The sequence below is a fragment of the Falco naumanni genome, chromosome 6, assembly GCF_017639655.2.
Source record: "Falco naumanni isolate bFalNau1 chromosome 6, bFalNau1.pat, whole genome shotgun sequence".
NCBI lineage: Eukaryota > Metazoa > Chordata > Aves > Falconiformes > Falconidae > Falco > Falco naumanni.
Genome location: NC_054059.1, coordinates 24135780 through 24159083, shown reverse-complemented (window position 1 = coordinate 24159083; position 23304 = coordinate 24135780). Strand labels below are relative to the sequence as shown.

The 23304-nt window shown below is 36.8% G+C and overlaps 1 protein-coding gene across 1 annotated transcript in view; it reads right to left on the bottom strand.

The window, feature by feature from the left end:
• Positions 1-23304, bottom strand: part of SNTG2 (syntrophin gamma 2) — a 266527-nt gene that overhangs the window by 147786 nt on the left and 95437 nt on the right. The window contains exon 2 of the mRNA XM_040598523.1: positions 10470-10607. Within this exon, the coding sequence (XP_040454457.1) occupies positions 10470-10607 (138 nt within the window). The remainder of the gene's footprint in view (positions 1-10469; positions 10608-23304) is intronic.

Genomic DNA, 23304 nt, shown 5'->3' with positions numbered 1-23304 from the left:
AGAACTATACAGATGGGGGGAGAAGGGCCTTCAAAGGTCTCAGTCATCAATATTGAAATATAGACCACTGAGGCAGAACTTTCAAGAACTCCAAGCATGATGCCAGGTAGGAATATATCGAAAAAACAGATCAATGTAATTTTTTAAATATATAAGAGACAGACACCACACAAAAGAACGCCATACCAACAACTGCTTGATAACAGAAGGTATAATGCTGTTTATAACAGCTGCCTAGAATGATATGGCTGAAAAAACCCAAACTTTTAAGTTTTAATAGTTTCAAAGTAAATGATACTTTCAAATGTAATTTGGAGAACTGTATGGTCAAATAACCGTCTTTTAGGTATGAGATGGCTCTTGACATAGAAAACTCTCTAGATTCTTGTAAAACATGACAATTCAACAAAATAGTTTATCTCTGGAAAGGTCTTTTATGACTTGGTATTTGTTCATATGAGGTGACATGATTGGAGTTAATGGGCAACATGAGACGGCAATTACAATTCTTATTTCTGGTACTTTTTTTTTTAGTAAGATTTTATACCCATCTGTCAGTCCTACCCATTATGTCATTATTACCAGGTTGTTAACACCTAGAACTGGCACTTGTGGTAAAGAATCTTCCATTAGGAAAAATATTATATCTATTTTAATGAACAATGTACTAAAGGGATTTCAGAAGGAAAGTCTGCTTGAAGCACTCCACTGATATAAATGTATATATTTGTAAGAGGATTCGATATATACCATATTTCCTTTTTCTGTGCAGTCTGCATAAAAATATTAATACATATATTATTTCCAAACATCAAGCTGAAAATGCTGGAACATTTGAAATAGGCCATGCTTCCCAGATTTATTGAAACGGTTCTAAGAAATGAGCCCATTCACAATGGCTATAACAGGTTGGAAAACAGAAGATTGCCAAAACCGATTAATTTTTATTCTTTTCCCTTCCACTTATCAGTGGAGACCATTGTGATAACTCTACCAGTGTCCCCCTTGGGCTGCCATGTCCCCCTGCCACAGGGCAGGTAGATCATGTGGGGAACTGCTGTGCTGGTTTCTCTCCTGGATGGGCATCTCCCCCACTGTGGGACCCGGATGCTGACTGACTTGTCAACATTAAGTATAGCCATGACCAAACATGCCTTGGTACGTGAGCCCATCTAGTCCCCTACAGACTACTACCTTAACAGGTATTCCTTAAGCAAGGTTGACTGGCTAAACAGAAAGATTGCAAAATGTGAACAAAGAAATCATTCATTGCTGCATTGTTCAGAGTTGTTCAGGTACTTTTCTGTTTTTTATAAATAAACTTTATTCTCACTACTACAGTTGCATCTATCACTTATTGGAAAGAATATTCTCAAAAGGCCTCCTTCCTTGTTGAAAGCAAGATGTCAAATTTACTACAGATACTACATGGCAGGTTGACAATAGAAAATGAAGGCCAGTCTTAGACAATGATAGCAATAACGGTAGCGCTTGCCACCAAGGCCCTTGGGAAATGTGTAGGGAAAAGGAAGAAGCAAACCAAGAAAGTTCTATATGAAGAGTTAAAAAAAGAAGCCTGCAACCTGTCCTGCATGGACCCAAGGGAAGAAAGAGTCTGGTACCAGAAGGGATAAGAAGAAATGTACTTAACATACCAGCCATATCTTATCTTCCTTTTCTTCAGCAAGTCTTGAAGGAACAAGGAAATAAGGAATTTGCGAGATAAAAAAACTTGAAGAAACAGATCCTGTAAGAATGTGAGACCCAATAAAATGTATCATAAAATGCAGACATTCTGCTAGTTATTACATATCCAAAAAGAACAAAAGAGTATGTAGTGAACAAAGATATATGAAAACCTTCAGGAAGCTTTCTCCTCAGGTTCCCATGGAGTTCCCATGATGAAGATTTTCTCAGCTCACACCCTCCACCTCCCCAGCTGTAGAGCTTCCTCAGGAAATTGTCCATGTGTATTTAACATTCTGCCACATACAGAGATTTCCACTTCACCTCACACAACCCTCACTTCTCATTGATCAGCAGTCAACTTCCACCTATGCAGTGCTGCAGGCTGTAGTCCACTTATTGGCTGACTCTTTATAGAAATATGGATTTTAAACTACAGTAGGGGCTGCTCTTGACAAAATTACTTCCAGATGGAATTCAGAAGAAAGACCGTACTTTGGAAAAAAGAGGGTGTGCAGCACTAATGAGAGATGGTGTTGGATTATGATTAATCACTGAGTATAATAATATAGATGTCTACATGATAAGGCTAGAAAGACATTGCCTTATGGTGATACATAAAGATATCATACAACATATCACACAGCACATCAGATGAACTGCAGAGCCATCACTTGGGACTGGGACACAGAGTTTCCTTCTTCCAGTAGGTGGCAAACCAGGGTCAAAGAAATCTAATTAGAATCCAGAAAGCACTGAGTTTAGATCGCTTCCTTACTCACTACTGTTACTACTTACATATGTCCCATAGCCTTTATTAAAAACCATGACTAAACACAAATCTTCATAAATTAGTGGAGCATGAGGAAAATGTAAGTGTCATACAGTTAGCCACTTCAGTCAGACTGAATTTGCCATGTCCGTGCATTTCCACAAGTCGTTAATACTGCCCTCTCAGGAACTGTAACTATCAGCATCTTATAGTTACTAGGTAAACAATCAGAAATTAAAAACAATGTGATGGCTTTTCTGTAAAACTACTGTAAAACTTTTGGGCGTGGAGTGTCAATCAAAGAAATTTATTAAGAGGAGGATTTGCTATATTGTTGGTTATAACGTGTCTGGTTTTCAGTAAAACGTTTTTGCTCAAAGGGTGCCTGAATACACCTTAGCCCCAAGTCTCTATTATTTTTAATAGGCTGTTTTATATTCTTAGAAATAGTTACATTGGTTAAAACAAGACAGTGTAACTCCGGAAGTAGAACAAATTATGGAGACAATGGAAGTTCAAGAAACCTCAAGAAAGAGAGGGAAAGACATGAATTAGTCCTCCATGGCATCACATGATGCTTCTTTCTCCACTTCCGTGAAGTGGAGACAAGCTGTAATAAGTAACAGGTAGATAGAAAGTAAAAGATTATTTTGAATGGGAAAGAGTTGAAACCTAAATTCTTGTCTTGCATAGGATCTCACCTTTTCCCAAAGGGACAGGAAGAATGAAAGCTATGAAAATCAACTGAAGCACATCAGTTGCTGTCAAGTTTTGTATAAAAACAAAGAAATTTTCACATGCTAGCAAAGATCTGGGACAGCTGCAGAAAATCCTTACTAAATATTGTAAAATAACATCTTTTTACCAGTTTATTATAACTGTTTCTATTACTATAGAACAAAGGGGGTTTAAGGTTTTGTTTTTTTAAGAGGGTGGGGTAGTTGTTTTGTAAGCTGTGGGAGTTTTTTGTTTGCTTGCTTGCTTGTTGGGGGGGGGGGGGGAGGGTTTAGAGTAAAATGAAGTCATTCATTTTATTTTCAAAGCCTGCCAACCTAAAGATTTATACAAAAAACAGAACCAGATTGTTCTCACAGATGCAGAATGAAAAAGGATGAGAGGCAGCAGTCACAACTTGCAGCAAAGGAAAACCCAACTGAGCATAACAATAGGAAACAATTTCACAGTGAAAGTGGTTATGCATTAGAAGAGGCTGTCCAGAGAGCTGGTAGCTCCATTCTTGGAGATATTCTAAAAATGAATGGACAAAGCCCTCGACAACTTGTTCAAATTTGGAAGCTACTTCCACTTTGAGCAGTGGGTTGAATTAGATGATCTCGAGAGGTCCCTTTCTATCTAAATTATTACATGATCTACTATTGTAAAGATGACTGTGACAAATCCTACAGTATTTTATTCTCCAGGGTCTGGGGATCATATTAAATGTGTCTGAATGAAACACGTTCTGTCTTGCTATGACTTCACAAGAATCCTCAGGAACTCCTCCACTGAGCTGTAGGATACTTCATTTGGGACAGGAGCTTTCTTTGGGAAGTGCTATGAGAGGACCTGGGACTCAGACTGTTCTCAAACTGACAATACAGATTAAGTCTATGCAGATTATCTACAATTACAGATTTCCAGAGTTACTAATAATATATATATAGGACCCTGTGTCAAAGTATGATTATACTTCTTTCTTTTGCCATTAAGTATGAGCTGATTTCTTTCAATTAAAAAGGCAACCTATAACAATGAATTATAGCTAAATCCTGTCAGAACCCAGCTGTTCTTTATTTGAGTAATTTCATTTGCATTCACTTCGGACAGCATTCCACATGTCAGCTGGTGTGAAGACAAAGATGAACAGTAGAGGTTGCACCCATCAATATCACACACGCCACAAGTGGAAAGGCTCATACTTCCATTACTGTCAGATATTTTGCCCCTAACTGCCGAAAATTCTAAACTGCTATGCAAGCTCGCACAATATATACAGCTGCAATTCACCAGCCCTTACAGTCTGTCATGGCTCCAAGTGTAATAGATTAATTGAAAATTTAATAAAGGACTTTTTTATTTGTATATATGCTTGGTTTGCCAATGTTGTGCTGCCTTTCTTCTGTCTTGTTGGTATGAGCGCTTACCCTCCGCTAGACATTTCCACATCTCAAGGGGAGGTTATTTTTCAGGGATATCCATAGTGTCCTTCACATTCCTCCGTTGCATTCATTAACCTTTTTACTTAAGCCACTTACTCTTTCTTTTAATCTTTAATAATGAAGATTCCTCATGCTGATGAATACTCATATCTATTATTTATTTTGTGATACAACCTTTTAACTGTTCTCAAAGTGTCAGCAACACAAGCTTATGATCTCTCATAATAAAGATCTTAAGGAGTTATTTGATAATCTTGAAAATATCTAGGTCAGCTTTCCAGAGCACTGAAAAAATAACAAATGGTTAAATAATGTATTTTCTTCATACAAGTGACGTTAGTTTCAAAAGGAAGAGTCTTTCTTAATCATCCACTTGATGTTTCCAGAAAGACAGAAAATGTTAATTATTAGTTTTTAAAAAGTGATTTTTGACTAAAATACCTTACAAGCAATGGTAGAACAGGCATTGGGCAAACAGTAACATTAGTAGTTAACTAGACAGAAATTTCCTCAGGTTAAAAAAAAAAAAATATTTAACTTTGACTTTAATGCTGTTCCATTCCCCAGAGGTTTGCTAAAATAACATTCTTCCCTGTCCTCATTAGCATCGGAGTTATAATGAAAAAGCCGTAGCAGTCTCATCAGGGATTTAAATAGTACTTTCAGGCTCTGTGTCTATTTTTTGAATCAACAAAACAACTAATCTTGCTATTTTTCTTCCCTGTTCACCTACCTTGCTTCATTCTGATAAAGTCTAGCTACAACACGGCTTGTGAAGCTGGACAATTGGGTACCCAGAATGCAAAGGTTTTCATTATTCTAATTTGATTAGACTTACATAAGCCTCTGAGGAGTCCTCTCCCAACCAAGGTGCTAGAAGCCTGCATTAGAAATTTATCTGCCCCACCACTGACCAAGTAAGAAAAAATTCAGCTCTATGAGAAGGACGGTTTTTGATAAAAAGCCAGATGTATTTCTTTTCTTCTTCTTACTCTGCAAGTGGAATTAGCAGGAAAAAAAGATACAGAAATATAATACAAAGTAATAGAAAAAAATGCTTATTAAAACAGCAGAGATGTAAAACTGTGGGCTGACAACAGGAGTATGACAGCAATATGCATGGAAGAAAAATAAAGAATATTAAGGGTGAGGCGCTGTATGTAAGAAATCAATTTTAGCATGTGGAACGACACAAAGTTAAAGCAGAATCATACCTTAATGAAGCATAAACTATTAAAATGAATGCCACCTTGTTTCTCCTTTAACTGAAAATGGATCTGTCCCTGTCTGTCATACAATTAATTCCTTTCTGTGAATATTGTTAAACTTTAAATCTGGGGGAAAACAACAAGAATAACAAAAAATCTGTTAAAAATACTTAGATGATAGTGAAAAATATCTATTTATTTTCAATACACCATTTCTGTCAATACCTTTGTGCTTGGTTTCTATTGAGCATGCACCAGTTCTGATGTACCCATACATTCTTCTTTTTCCTGTGAATCTGAATACCCCAAACATAATACTAAAGTCATGAAGATTGCTTAGAATGCTTGGATTTGCCAAGTCTGAAGTTCTGAAATACATCTTGATGGAATGATCGCATGTTTAATCACATAAATACAAAATTTTAAAATACTATATATAGTTATATATAGATTATTTTTATAACTGCAGTAGTATATAATGAAACACTGGCAAATATAATTTCAACTATGGTTCTACTTACAGAAGGATTTTTACAAACATTTAAAAGCCATCTTGTCTACCGTGAAAAATTTCAGTATCAAGGAAAAGAAAGTTAGCTTTACATTATTTCTTCTATACACATCTTGAATTTCACAAATCCTGATCTTCTCTCTTATTACTCTACATCAAAGTTCAAGATAGCAACAAGTGAAACAAGCTGAACTGCCATTCAATGACAGAAAGCCAGCTCTAATTTCTCACCAAAGGTGAAGCTTTCTCAGTACTTAGAAGTAGCACTTAAATGAACAGCAGACGGCAAAATATAAACCAAGAATGAATCTACATGATGGTAGTATAGGTATTTTATAGTGAGAGCCTTTTATCCTTGGGAAGAATCTCTACTGTTGAAAGTCCAAAGCAGGACAGTAGCACTAGTGATCACTGATGTCTTTGCCAGTCCTCACTGTAGCATTCAGAACTGGATGGGACTAGCAGAGCTAATTACACATGGCTGCAAATCTTATCCTCAGTATTCCTCAGGATCAATGAATCTGCCAGCAAAAAAGAGGCTGGAGGCAATGCATCCCACAAATGCTGTCCCACAAAACTGGCTGGAGAACAAGTTACTACCACAGAACTTTCTTTCCAACATTTTCCTATTCACCTATCCCACCTAAAAAGAACTTAAAGGTTTCTCACACGCACACACGTTTGAGGTGACTGCAGAAAGAAGGCAAACAAGTTATTTTATTTTTATTGCAAATGAATATTACTAAATTTACATTTGGCAAATGGCCATGTATAAAGTGAAGACTAACTATAAATAACTGAGAAAGAAAAAGTATAGAAAGAAGAATAATAAATCAGTAAGACAACACGATTGTTTATGACTGCTACAGAATTGACTTTCAGGTTACAATTTTCTATTAGTATTTTGAATCATACAGCACAGGGATGAAAATAATTTTCTTGAACCAATTGAAAAGTAAAGCATTTATCTCTGGAATTTATCTTGTGTAGCTGTAAATGCAAAATGTCAGAATCACCAAAACGGTGCTAGGGAATTACCAGCTATTTCACCTGGATTTCAAATACTGTTTTTGAGCTCCTATATACTAGCAATTTACATACTGTAAAAAAGACTGTATTCATCTTCATGTTACATGTCATCAGCCTTAATATTAAATGCTAGTGTTCCAAAAGGTTTTACTCGGTTCAAAGTATAATATAGAAAATCAAATACTGCCATGAAGCCACAATTTAGTACATTTTTCTCATTAGAGTTTGACAACAGAAGCCCACGAGGATTGAAGATAACACTTTCAAAAAGGGACATCTTGGGGAGATCTTGCAAGAGGCACAGGAAAATAACAGATCACATCCTTAAAATTTAGCTTTCAGAGTCTTCAGTGAGAAAACTCAAGGAAAATAAGGAGATAATATTAACAGTGTTTTCCAGGAAAGGTGAGCTTGGCAGGACTGCCCACACTATCTATTCAACAGTACGAGGTAGGAGAAATCCCTTCTGAATGGACTTCCTTCCTAGAGCAATGTAATACTTTGCAACTCAAGCCTAATTTGACATCTGAATTATACTTTCAATTCCCTTACTTTTTACACATTAACACTGCTTCTATAACCTCGGAAAACTGTCTCCATTTGACATAGTCCCAGGATTCACTCCTTTCCAGGCTTACCTGCTGTGTGATCATTACAGTCATGAAATACAACCAAGGAACTTCAGCTTATTTTGTACACAGTGGCTGCATACCCCAGTTCTGCCTCCTCTGCAGGGCCCTTTACTTTCCAGAATTTATTTCAAAATCCAGCTCTTGAAGTGTTATCAGAGCTTGGTCTTCCTGTTCTGTCTTCCACCAGGAAATACTATTTAGGGTACCCACAACATGTAGGAGTAAAATGCATCAAAATCAAAGCAAATCTTGATATTAAAAGGAAGAAGCAGACCTGGTTGGTTGTTTGGAGTGTTTTTCTGTACTGCTTTAGGTTTGGGTTGGGGTATGTGTTTGGCCTTTTGGGTGGTTCGGGGTTTTTTCTTTGGTTTTGGGTGTGTTTTTTTGCTTTCTTGAGTGATCAGAGTGATGATCAATACTTACACAGATGTGATACAACATTTTCTCAGATGCAGCCAGCCTGTGCTGATTCAATCAAGACAAAATCTGGGACTAGGTAGCATAGAATTTCAATTGGTTTTCTACCAAATTTTATACACGTGGCATGTAAATGTCGTTGAGTTCAGAGCAATCATGCATACTTACATGCACAAACACCATATATCGCAGTCACATGATATTTTACTATGATTCTTGCAATCACAATTTGCACACAACTTCGCACTACTAGCAATGTCTGTAGTTAAAAGCTGTATTTTTCATGCCTCTAAGTAGAAAATATATGCAAGCTGATGATTTTTGACTGAGGCTTATATTTATTTCAGCAAAGCAACCAGAGATGGACATGCCTTTCACTTCACTGAGTGGCCTCCCACTAGCTGCCAACTGATGCAACCTTTTTGAACATTTTTAAGAGCAAGTCATATTCCACAGAGTTCCATGCACAGCCTTTGAAACCAGTACATAACGTTTCTAACTACTAAAAGCTATTTCCAATTATTTTTGTGTGATATGAAACCATTTTATATTAATGTTTACGAGAAGATAAACATGTTTGTGTGTTACATGTGCAGACTCTCTCTCTCTGACATACTCACATATGTATATTTGGATACCCACTACATACTGTTTCGGCTCCTAATTCTTAAGAGAGTACCACAAACTCCCCTGATGTACCCTAGTGCCAAATTTTATGTTTACATGATATACAATACAGCAAGCAGACAGAAAGGCTTCCCCTTGGCTGTCTCTGAGGAGGCTGCCATGAATTGTTCAGTCTAGCAAATATCAACAGAGTTCATTAAATTTATTTTACTCTATAAAATTTGGGCTATCTACACTTAATTTTAACAGGAACACTGTTTAGATGAGGAAATAAAATACACTATTTGGGGATGTCCATAGCCTAGACACCACTGCTGTACTGCTTATACAAAATGCCACTGGTTTTTCTAGTGACGTTAAATGGTGATACAGAAGATTCCTCTATAGCTTAAGGGCACCAAATGTTTTGAAAAAGCAGCATAACAGAATTTTGGGGAAAAAAACCACCACTTACAGGCTGGCACTGCTTAAGCCCCATCTGTGCCTGAAAAAGAATTAAAGTGAAGTAAGTGCCTATCAAGTGTTCTCTCAGCCAGCTCCCCAAGATCAGAAAGCTCTTGCCTTTAATTTCCTGAAAACTAAAAGAAAAAAAACTATTTCCAATTCTCAGTGAAGCTTTAGGATGCTCGGGGCTTCATCCATTATAACTGAGTTTACACTCCCTAATGATGTGTAACATTACGTGCTTTGTTTCCATAATGAGTACTTAAGCACAAACCAAGTTAAAATTGGGGAAAGTAAAATTAAGTATGCATTGATACAAATGGGGTATTATCTTCAGTCAGAAGGCATGTGTTCTACTAAAAGTATTTTTTCCTGCAGTATCTGCCTTTCTCCATACAAGCTGCCCAGGGAGACCGTTTAGTCATCACCCCTGGAGGTATTTGAAAGATGTGCAGATGTGGTGCTTAGGAACACCGATTAGTGGTGGACTTAGCAGTGCTGTGTTAACGGATGGACTCGATGATCTTAGAGGTCTTTTCCAACCTAAGAACTCTTTTCCAACCTAAGAACTCTATGATTCTGTTCTATGCCCCTGAACAGCTATCCTGTCAATACTTGATACACAAATGAAGAAAAATCTGGTGTATTAGTTTACTCTTCAAACACTTTCAGTGTGAAATACTTTTTTTTTTTCTTCATTGAATGGCTTAACAATATTTGGTGGAAGAATGTTGTAATCTCAGTATTTATAGATTTTTTTCTCTCCTATTAAGGTTATAGATGTCAGAATAAAGGACATACAGTACCAGCCAAAAAAAAGTATGTATATGCAATAATGTAAGTATGCACAAGAACCCCAGCAACTGAATAGAACATGTATTTCTATTACCCAATAAAATCTCTTGCACTCCAATACCATAAACTGATCCCTGCAGAAGACATTAAAGTACACAGTCGAAAGCACAGAGATATAGAAGCACTTACATTTGCACTGTGATCACTTCCACTAACACAGACGACATCTTGTTTTTGAATTGTTAATACCTCTTTTGTAAGCTTCAGTCGAATGTCGTAAGCATTTTCGGATACTTCATCATACAACAATGCAATACCAGTTTTAGTCTGTGAAGGCAAGACACAGAAAAAAATTGAAGAATATGAACATTTTATAATGATAAATAGCAACCTCTATCCCATTTAATACATAAAATGCATATAAATGAGCACTGTTTACAGAAAGTGGAAAATTGGTCTCCTTTTCAGTCTTCAAATGGATTAGACATAAAAAAGCCTCTTCTGTACTGTAAAATACAGGCTAAACGGTCTTTGAAGTAGACATTAATATGTAAAGAAAACCGAAAATAATTACCCATTGTACTGTTCCACAAAGGAGGGTTGCCACTAAACTATGTTCTATTTGTTTCTAATTGTACGACTTATGAAACTGTATTAAAAGTAGATAATATGTAAAAATGTTTGTGAACACATTTTCCAGTTTCAGCAAAAAGTGGAGAAGTGCAATGTCATTCCTGTCTTAGAGACATTCTTTCTACTGTGTCAGAAAAAGACTTGTACCCTTCACAATTGTTGCCTTTACGACAGAGAGTTCTATTATAGTAGATTGCTGCTTTCACATTGTAAAACACACAAATACAGGTGTTGGAGAATATCTATTTGTTTAGGTAAAGATGGACATACATTTCTGAAGTTACATCATGACTGGACTAACAACCAGTAAACTCTACAGGACAGTCAAATATTTAGTACAAAAACTGTTTTCTCTATCAGCAGTAGAAAAGAAATTCTATCTTAAGTTTTGTTTTATTAACTTAGACTCAAATTTCCCACTAATATTCAGTCAGATAGTTCTTTAAACAACAACTGAGGAATTAGGACTGCTTATAGCTGTTTGTTAAAATAAGTAGGCTAATGTAATTTCAGAGCTTTACAGTCTTTGTACAGAAGAGAAAAAGCAACACACCGGTTCCAAAATGGATAATCGTATTTAAAAGTAGTGTTTATTAATTTATAATGTATATAACAGTATCATTACAACACTGCACTTTCCTCTATGTAAGTGAAGAATAATCAAGATAAACTTACTTAAGTTTACTTAAGTTACTTAACTAAACTAAACTTAAGGTTTAGTTGCAGCATTTGTTTTTAGAAAAGGATTTAAAATCAAGTTGTTCATCTATGTTTTGTTAAAATGTAGACTGTGTAAAGAAGAGTAAAGGAATTGAAGAAACATGTCCTGTGAACTGAATGAATGCTTGAAGGATTTTTTTTTTTTTAAAATTAAACATGGAACATTACCTTCATAATAATATTTCCATTTCTGTGAAAATAGGGAGAAAAGTTTGTGGTGATTCTCAATAAAAACTTCTGGACTTTAAAGGCAAGATCAGTTTAAGCTCAAGCCACTTAAATTTTGATGTGATATAGCTCTATGAGTGTCAAACCCTCCTTTACAGTAGAAATGGAAAATGCAGTCTAGAGAGCAATACAATTTACCCTGAAGTATATACACAGCAGTTGCTCAGCTCGATTGTTCATGTGCTTCTGCTGTCGCTGGGCTCAAAGCCCTTGTCCCCATGTAGGCCACTGCTGCTACTTAAGACACTTCAGGATATCCAAGGTCTCCACACATAAGGCTCACACAGGCTATTTTTAGGACATCCCAGGTCCTTCGCTAGTTAGAGGCAAGACCAGATTTCCACAATTATAATGGGATACAGACATCAGTCATGCCAGCAGACATACATACGCAGGTATCTTCAGCTTGAAACGGGTCTCGCCAAGGTTTAAAAATGCACATCTAGGGCAGCTCCTTAGATTCTGTCAAGCCAGTGGTGAAGCATGATTTACCTGATCTTTTTTATACCTCTATCTAGAAGTGAACAAATTGCATCATAGCTCTCTACTTTGACTTAAAAAATAAATATAAATAGCAACTCCAATTGTCTAATTCTGGCAGATAAATCTTGTCCTTTGCTGGGAATGCCTAAAGGAAACAAAAGTTCAGTGAGGGTGTAAAGCCTTATTCATTCTCACTTGTCTGGAAACCAACATTTCTTCACTTTCCCAAGGTTTTGAAACTTTTTAAATTTCTAGCATGTGTGGCTATTATCAATACAATTTTGTGAATGACAACATATGAAAACCGTGCCAACATCATTGTTTAAAAGCCATGCTGCGTAATAGCAAGTATTTTCAAACAGTAGAACTGCCTTGCAAAACCGCTGTCCCCACATTCTGCTGCTGTTCAGAGGTTGCGCGTTGCTCTCCCACCCCTGGCAACTGCAGTTACTTTTGCTGATGTAGCAGAGGATGCTTTACAGAAACACCGAGAGAAAACAGCTCCAGAGAGCATTTTATACTGCCTAAACCTAGAACGTTTCTCTGGCTAGTAATTGTTAAATATGTTTAGAAGTAACGAAAGAAACCCTGAACTATCATTTATAACAGATGATCAAGTAACAAATTGACTATGTAGAGTGACTGATTAAATAGCTTAGCATTTTCCACCACACCACTTGAACTAAAGTCTCACCAAAGCTCATTTACTCCTATTAAAATCCAGTATCTGCCTCACACCCCATTTAACACCTGATGCGATCCAAGATGACATGCAGCAATACCTTATTTGCTTTCAGAATCAATAAGATGAATCTAGATTTCTCTCAGCTTTTCAAGTCGGCTTTTTTTAGACCATTACAAATGGCTTTGAATCAGAGTTCATTCCCTTGTTATCCCTTTGTATTGAAGAGATGGCATACGTAACTCTAGAGGACAAATCCCAGTCCAGACAAAACACTTCTTCAAACAGGGATCTTTTAATGAGAACTTCATGTTTGCTTGTACACAAATATGCAGCACTTTAACTATGCTATGGTTGTCTTGATTTCTCATTTTATACAGTAGTTCTTCTAGTAACTGGTACTAGAAAGTGAGGACTGAAAGTGGTAATAACTCCCCAAAATGATGTAGTAATATACCATATTAACATGTGTTTTATAATAAAAAAAACCAGGCAGAAAGTACATTGGGAGTTGCATCTCAACAGGATTTAAGTGTGCACAATGAGAGGCAAGGGAACACAAGTTCAAACTTACTTGGGCAGATGAGGAAATTAAATGTTGATTTTCATATCTGTGGGAGTTTTCTAGACACTGGCTGCAGGAAGAGGGGTGCATGGTGTGAATGTGCACCTCCACATAGGTGGTGAGAGGAAAAGAAATGGAGATCTGTAGCACAGGCATCACGGTAGCTGTGACTTCTTTTAAGAAAGCTTAGTCACTGCCCTGTTTTTGAAAGAAAACTAAAACCACACTGAAAGCTACTTTCTCAAGCAAGCTCAAAAACTGTCACAGAGTAGAAAATATCACACTCTAGAGGAAGCTAGAATTGCAGATGAATCCTTTAATCAGTTTTATTGTTGAACACTTAAGGCTGACCCCTAGACAACATACTTACTTTAAAGTGGTCCCCACTCAGCACAGTGTTTTGGGACCCTACTCAAAGTACTGTAACTCTTTCAATGCACTGTATCTGTAGCCTAAAGCTCACAGCTGCAAATTCTGTTTCAAAGTAGGTATCTCTAAGCCAAAGTTCAGTCCTACTGGCATAAAATACTTGTCTTCACTGCTGTAAGTTTTATTTTGAAAAAATATGCAAAAAATGAGGCAGAGCTGGAGTGGTGTTAAGGTGTACTAGGTTTCCTATAGAAACTATTTACTTGCTTACATCCATTTGTTGCTCAAATGCATTAGAGTAGTGTTAGTTAGGTTTTCCACGCTAGTACCCATTTGAAAAGAGGCAGAAAACATTCAAGGCTTACACAGATGGTCAGAAGATTCAGATGATACTCATAATAAAATCATAATAAATTTTCATGCATTCAGAGCAGATGTCAAAGCACATGCAGTGCAGTGGTACTACATTGATTTAGACTGTGAAGTTCTCTGTAACTCCAAAAGCTATCTTTCATTCCCTTTGCCTAAGTACATTTTAGCAATTGTGATCACTACTATTGCCAACTAAACAGAGTATTAGTGTCTTAGACCCTTATAAAAACGGATCTCCTGTTGTTTCCCCTACGTTATCTAGAAAACCTTTTGCATTGTGTTATATTGGTCCTCCAGTAGAAATCACCATTTGCTGATCTCCACCCTTAACGTATTATGTATCCACAGCTTCAATAGCATGGCAATTCAATTTTTAACTACTAAAATGCATTTATAAATGACCTTCCTTCATTTGTAAATACAAGTCTTTAAGCACTACATTTCAACTTTTTTTTTTCCAACTGAACTTCCACATTACATTTCCAGACAAATATTTTATCAGCAATATTTGCACCTCAAAGGTCTAGTGATAAAATTCTCTAATGCTATTTTGATTATTTTTTTAAAATGAAAACAACTCTGTTGAAATTCCATATCTATGGTATAATGATGGTTGGATCACTTGCTGAAGACATGTGAGAACTGGAGTCACTGATTTTTATTCTACAGATATTTTTATTTTTCAGATAGACAGAAAGAAAACTTCAGGTGGTCCCACATAGCCTGGTGCTCTGACCACTAAATTACAGCAGGCTTAAATTTACTCTGTCTTTTGTAAGTTGTTTGATATGTTTTCTACACCACATCTCCCATTGTTATCAAAAGACAAAGACAGTTTCTCAGAGAAGGGCAGAATTAAATTTTTAAATAGCTTTGACTACCATAAAAAAAAGATTTCTTTAACAGAAAAAAAGCAGCGCAAGGTGCTATATTCTAGGAAGAACAGTCACTTGCATGGAAGAAAAGCAGCTTTTCTTCACCCTTTCTTTAAGGAAAAGAAACAGGTAGGTAGCAGTGAAGATTGACAGCAAAATATTGGCATCAATACCTTGTTGTTGCAATAAAGGCAAACATATTTTGACTGCTTTCCTTTGGATTCTTTCCTACTGAATTGTTTTTTCTCACTCTCACAAGATGAGTAGTACAGAAGGTTCCTTAAACACTGATGAATGTGAGGGAGGAATAATTTCACGCCCGTGAAGTAATTAATCACCAGTGTTGCATTTAATACATCCCAGTATGTTGTTCCCTTTTATACAGTATTATGTCAGCATTGATTCATGGCTACACTACATAGACGAGGTAATGAACTGAAAAGGGTCACGAGAAATACAAAAAACAACTTAGAAGTGATCAGAGATCTGGAAAATAGGCCTATAAGTAACTCTGCACGAATTTGGGTTGTTTAGTTTACAGACAATACAAGAGGACATAATGACAGTTATAAGTACCTCAAAATCTGTTGCAAAGAAAAATGGAACAATCAGATAAGAAAATAATTCAGAAATCTCCTCTTTAACATATTCTAGCTACAAGGAAACTGAAGTCCTTGAACAGATTGCTGGGACAGATTACAGACATCCATTGCTAAGGGATTCTGAGAGAAAACTAAACAAACATCTGCCCAAATGGTACAAGTACTAATCCTCTCACAGGGCAAAATTCCAGAAAATGTGATTTATTTCAGATCTATCATGTGTCTTTCTACATATGACTGAACCTCCGCATCCAGGAGAAAGTCTGACTTGCTTTAGAAGGACACCCGCACTGAAGAACTTGCAACTGTCACAGGAGAGATGAAAAATAACTACTAAGATCTGAAGAAATTTATAGTTTAGGGGCTTTAACAATGGATGAGTGACACTTACAATAAAATTTGTTAATAATTGTAATTTTTATAGCACTTAATCTGAAGGAGGACTGTACCTTAAGAAGGGCTGTACCTTCGTCTTTCATGGTAAGAAGGTAATTCCAGGCCTGAGGGGCCTTGAGTGAGAACAAAAACACAGGCTTTCCCACCAACAAGGGACAAATGGATAAGGACAGCACATATGTATGAGAGCAGTAACATAGCTGTGGGACGCAGAAAATTAATGATTCCATTAGCACTATAAGCTCACAAAGAACCATTCAGTAAAACTAAAAGCAGACAGAAAATAGACATTAATTATAACTTTCTGAAATAAGGTATATGGAGCTCCTTTACAGAGTATGTTTTTCCTGTAAGTACACATGGAGTTGCCCTCCTTCTGACCTTTAGCACACTATAGATTTTACACCTACTGACATTGTTTCTTAACTACGAAGACAAAAATCCCTAACATTAATATGCTTTCCTTTAATAAATTCTGTATATAATGATAATGAAGCCCTTAAACAAATTATTCAGATTGGTACTAGGGAGGGTAAGGCATTCTACAAACAAGTCAGAAGAACCATCTATAAAAATGTGATTCAGGACAAAATGGTATGGATTTGTCCCATATCTCAGAGTAGCTCAGGACTCCTATAGATCAGGAAAGAAAACACCATTTTACCATTCCAAGTAGAACGTGACCTTGACAGTTTTCAAGCCCAACCTCAAAGCAATGCAACTATGTGATCAGCCCAGGCTGAAAGCCTCTGAGGATGGAGGTTGCTCAATCTTGCTGGGCAGCCAGCTCCACTACTTGACTGTCCTCATGAGGAAAAGCTTTTACTTGTATCCAGTTTCAAGTTCTGCTTGTTGTCTCCTGCCCACTCATGCATCATTGCAAAGAACCTGGCTCCATCTTCTTGATACCCCCTTGTTGATATGGAAAGGCTGTTTTTAGGTCCTGCTGCAGCCATCTTCCAAGCTGAACGAGCTCAGCTCCCTCACAGAGCAAGTACTCCCAGCCCAAATCAACTTGGTGGCTCTGTAATGAACTCACTCCAGGTTATCAATGTATTTTTTGTATTGGGGGAACCAAAACTGCATGCAAAACTAGATGGAAGTCTAGTGAATGTTGGGCAGAGAGGGATAAGCCCCTCCACTGATCTCCTGGTTGTGCTCCTCCTAAGACAGTCCAGGATGCTTTTGGCTTCCCTGCTGCAGGGCTCACTGCTGGATCAAGTACAACTCACCGCCCACCAGCACACCACCGCCTCTGCAGCAGAGCTGCTTGCCAGACAGGCAGGCCCCAGACTGAACCAATGCCTGGGGCTCTTCCTTCCCAGCTGCAGGACTCTGCATCTGACTTTGTTATATTTCATGAATTTAGTTTGTGATTTTCTTAAATTTCCTGGCAGTCAATGTCTTAGCCTGCCTAGGTCTCCGTTAACGGTGTACTGACTGCACCCTCCAATTTGGTGTCATCAGCAAACGTGATAACCGAGCTCTCTGTGACCTCCTTAAGGTCACTGACAAAGATGTTAGAGGATGGGTCACGTGACAGACCCCTGAAGATAACCACTTGATGCAGGAATCCAGGTAGAGAACAACCCATTAACCACTAACCACTACCCTCAGCATCCAAGCAATTTTCCACCCACCTATCCAGACCACAGCTATAGCAACAGAGTAGCAAATGGGTACATTTACTTCCATATGTCCAAATAATAATAAAACAAATAATAATGTTACTAACAAAACTGACTTTATTTTTTTTGTTTAGTCTGAACTATGCACCTTGGAAATTACTGTTTTCATAAAGATTGTTCTTATGTTTTTTTACCTCTGCATTTGTCAATGACAGTATTATGAGTATTATGTAGATTGACATTTCACTACATACAGTTGCAAAAGGTATATTAGCATTAAAAGCTTCTAGAAGATCCTGGCTGCAGCATGACAATATCACTTTCTAGCAATTTGGAAGAGAGTTTTTCCTAAATTTTTAAGTGACATATATAAATCTACAAGGAAGACTTACCTCGAGGTGAGAGAAGTTTGAATAGATGCTCTCAAAATACAAAATCTGAAATTCTACTTTGTTGCTTACATCTGTTGGTGGACAGAGCCTGTCCACCAAAAGCTCTGTTAAAAATAGCCTTAGGGGTAGATTGTTGAGATTTTCTGTTAATGGCATTAGCCTTGCAAGAAAAGTGATTAACAGCTGGCTCTCAATCTGTGTGATCTTAATCATTAGAAAGTAAGCAGCAATGTCTTGCTTAATTACTGCAAGCTCAGTGTGTCATGAGCTAATTAGATATGATTGACTATTGTCATCTGCATGCACTACTCAAAACATCAGACACAAATATTTGAATCCTGTAATGCATGTTTGGAAAATTAACTTTCAGAATGTCAAGTTCAATAAAAATTGCCTGCTTAAAAATTCTAATCAATCCTAAATAATAGTGCCACATAGTTGAATATGTTAGAATACAAACTCTATTCCAGAAAAGAACCAAGGCAAAAACTATTAGATTTTATTAGGTTTTATTTTGATTTAGATAACTTTAAGTAAACCGCTTGCTTATTACTGCACCTCATTTCTCAGACAACTGGACAGTGGCACAGAATTAAATAGCCTAAGAATATAAGGATGCCTCTACGCTTACAACAGCAGGTTCATACCAGTTAAACAAGAAAGCATAAATTTCACACTTCAAACAAAACCACTTAGCAACAGGTGAAAAAGACCACAAGAACATTCTCTATGGAAATTATTTAAGAAACAGCTAAAAGATTATCAGAAAATTAATGTGCTAGTTTCTATTACTTGTACCATGCAGCTTATCCTGGTAAGACTTCAGCTGATTAATAAATGTTCCTGTTGATACATTAAAAGATAAATTAAGAACTGGAAGTGTAATTAAAAACAAACACCACCCATTTTCTTAGTCTAGAATAACAAAATATGGCCAATATAAAGGCATCATGTTTTTTTTAATAGAACAAAAGGTTTTGATTCATTCCACTCTTGCTATCCTTCCCCTTTATACTGATAGAGCTCCACCACATGAATTCTTTTTCAAGCTTTTGCACAAAAATGTGTTTTTTTCCCATTCTGTTAAACTCTGTTGTGTTGTTTTGCCAAAACTAAGCACAGCCATTCTAACTGCTTAATTTCTGAATAAGCTGGGTGTAAATATTTCTAGCTTCTTCCTAAATTTACTGTGGCAAAATTAAACTCTATAGTCTTATTACCCTAATGTGAATTCTGCAATGCCAAAGACATTCAGAACACCATTATAGTAAGAACTTCTCATACTGCTAGTTTCTACTGCTAGTGGGCATAGCAAGGGTTAGGCGAAGGTTAATCACAGGAATACAATAGGGTTTAAAATGGAGTTCCAAAGCTTTAAAGTAAGTCTAGGAGGAAAAAAACCACCAACAACAACAACAAAAAAACCCCACACAACTTTAACTTACATCTGTAGTTATTGGTTTTATAAGCCAGTTGCTCAGATAAACCTAGAGGTTGAAAGTGAAAATCTTTCTAGCCATGCATTTGGCAGCTAGCTTGGAATGAAATGAGACAGTCTGGTTTCACGCTTTATTCAAAGACTTAACAGCATGTTCAAGTTTAACCTCTGTTAAACCTTATTTTTCTAAGCCTTGGCTGCAATTCTCAAACATAACTGTGATGACTGTTAACTTCAATATTTTCTGCATTTAACAAACAGAACACTCCTGATGTTCATCATACTGGCTGAAACACTGAATATGGGAATTAACATTGATAAGAAAACAACCATTTTAATTACTGAAATTAATAAAGAGAAACAGAATTTGGAGGCATTACAGAGGAGAAAAGCATAAGCTACATAACAAGATGAAAAGTAAAACTGAGTTAAATTTATGAGCCTCTACAAAAAGTAGTGAAATTTACAGAGAATGGCCAAGACAGGAGGCAGACAGGATGATGGTAAGTTTGCAAGAAGTTACACTTTAGAAGGCAATCTCATATTAAAAAGCCAAAATCAGAGCAGCAATTAGACAGCCATTATTAAAAGATAAATAAGAGTCTCCTTAATAAACTGACCGCATGTCATGCTACCGAAAAAGATTAAACAGTCTGTTTACACCTAAATTTCAAAACCAGAGTGTCCTGTAACAAGAGTACCCTACTGACAAGCACCTACAGTTATATTCTCTTAAGAGAGGTTCCTTAGGAATAATGCAAATAGAAAAAAATCAAGACTGTATACATGCATATACAATTTTTATATAGTTCATCAGTATGTTATAAACTTTACAAAGAATGGACTTTTTCAAATTGATACACAAGATTTCAAATAATTAGTTTCTGAGCTTGCTGGCACCGCTCCACGCTACTTACTGAATTTATTAAACCATCCTATCAGTTAGTGGTAAGCACAGAAAGATGGGTTAGCCTCAACTGAGTCTTCTGCTACAAGAAAGCCTTTATATAAGCTATTGTTATATTAAACTACTGTTAAATGTAAGTCACTGATAATCTTTTAGAATCAAGCCTGAAGTTCAAAGCAGTATTGAGAAAAATGCAGAAGCTTGAAAAAATATCTGCAAATATCAGAGATAGAAAATAAAACTCAACTCTTAAAAAAAAAACCAAACCAAACCAAAACCAAAAGTACTAAAGCTTACTGCTGGGGACAAAAAGCTAAAAAGAAAAAAGTGGAAATATCCAGATTCAAGATCTTAAATAGGTATCCTTCAGAAACTAGAAGCCTATAAAGAAAATATCAGAAAAGAAACAGGAAATCTGGGAACAACTGAAAGTTTTCTGGTATACCAAGTAATTGAAGAAAAACTGCAAGTGATGTAAGTATTGAAAATTAAGTGATTTCTCTGAATTAGACGTCTTCAGGCAAAGATTTCTTAATATGAAAAATATGTATTCTAAACCACTTTTCAAAGGCAATAAAAATGTAATCAGAGATTGCAAGTGGAGCTATAAGTTCATCCCTAATTAAAAAATAAAAAAAAATATATTGGTCTGGGATGAATAAACGTTTGTCCAGAACTTGAAGAAGCTCTATTTTTAAAGCATACACAGTCTAGTCTCATTAGCATCAAGAAAAACAAGGTTACTGCTACAACAAGAAAAAGTACTCTGCAACTAGTGGTGAGTCTGACTTCGGCAGCTGCATATAAAAATTATTTCATATCTTGCTAAACTTCGGCAATTTGATGATTGACAACCAGTGCAGGCAACTGACTGATACACAGGTACTGTAAACATCTGACTTATGCCTACGGAGGTGCATTTACACATCTAGACATACACACCCAAGCACAAAAGCAGGGATACCAGGAAACAATCAAACAATAAGCAACTAACGCTGAGTACAAAAGAATTTGAAGGTAAACTGCTTTACAAAGCAGTTGGACATGTCAAGGCTTTTGACAAAATTCGGGGGGGGGGGGGGGGGGGGGAGCTGTTTCAGAGCAATAAATTAGCAGCAGAAACTGTGTTTTTATCCATATCCATCCCTCTAGTGTCCTCTATCCCTTGCTGCTGTTAGTCACAGGGCACTGGACTGGCACAATGTGTGGTTGATATCACAGAAAATCCCTTCCTGCATATCAGTGCTAAGATCACTGAACTAGTTCTGACCAGATTGCTAGATCAGCACGGCACAGTAAAGGACTGGGCAGTCACTGCTGGGCTTGGGAGAGGTACATCAGCTTTACTAAACACATGTTGAAAGAGCAGCAAGTTAGGAACAGGGAGCTCCTGCACAAAGTAAATCAGCAATCAATACGTAGCAGGGTAGAGCATTAAACAAAAGTCAGCCAGCTAAGTGGCACAGAATTTTAATTCAAGGATTTTAGGAAATCTTAAGTTAACTTTGCTGTCAGAGAAAGGCACTCACCAGGACAGTATGAGCAGGATGGGGGAACAAAGTCATTGACAGTTGGCAGGAAGAAAAGGAAGGGCCTGAGGGGATTTATTTTAAGTTCAGAACATGGTAGAAAGAACTAAAAGCATCAGATACAGACAAAAACCTACAGTTAGAAAGAGAGAAAGCCAATATTTCAACTGTTCCTTTCATGACATCATCAGCGGCATCACAAAGTCATACCCATACTGTAGTGGAACTACTGCCAGACTACCCTAATCACACTTCACAGCAGAAATGCCGAAGGAGAGAACGCCCACGTGTGCACAAGTATTTTGGTGATGGGACAAGCCTGAACACAAAATCCTGTGTTGTTTGAAGCGTATTTATGAAAGGCCTGTGCTGGATAAAGGTATATGATCTCAAACACACTATCACCAGTTTCACATTTTAATGCAAGTATAAAAGTCTGATTTGCCCAGCAAAGAAACAAGATTTATTGTATTTTATGAAGGAAAACAGGAAATTAGAGGTATGGATATGGAAAGATAGGGTTCTTGGCATATCAGAGCATTGTTAGAGAAGAAGAAAAGACTTAACAGAAAAACAGTAAGAGGAATTTACAGTAATAACGGGGAAATATAAAAAGGAAAGAAAAGGAATCTTGAGAAAAAAATGAAAAAAGACAATTTTTAGGAATTACGTGCTTAAGAGTAGCTTCCCATCAACACATACATCTTTTGCAGGAATGATCACAATAGGTTACTAATAACTCTGTTCAGAGTATTAAAAATGTTTGTGAAAAATGGAAGCAGAATTTACAAAAGCTGTACTTAGCAAAAGTGCTATCCAGAACAACTGAAAGGGCAGCTAAATAACAAGCCCATGAAACACAGCTGGTGGTAAACAGGATCCTGCCTGAGGTTTACCACTGCTCCTCCCACTGTAGAAGGCTCATTGGGATGACCATTAACGTAAACTGTGCCATCACTTTCTACTACTTCCTTTTCACATGACAGCAGGCAGATAGGCAAGCCACCATAAGAATCACCGTTACAGATGATCATTGATTATTTCACCCCATTTACCCCTGCTACAACTACACTATTTACATGTATGTTTTATATCCCTTTACATACTGTCATATTTTCTAGTACCCTTACTCTGCACAATACAAAAACAATGTACTTTTCTATACAAATGTCAGGAGGTATAACAGTGAGAATACTACTGTTTCA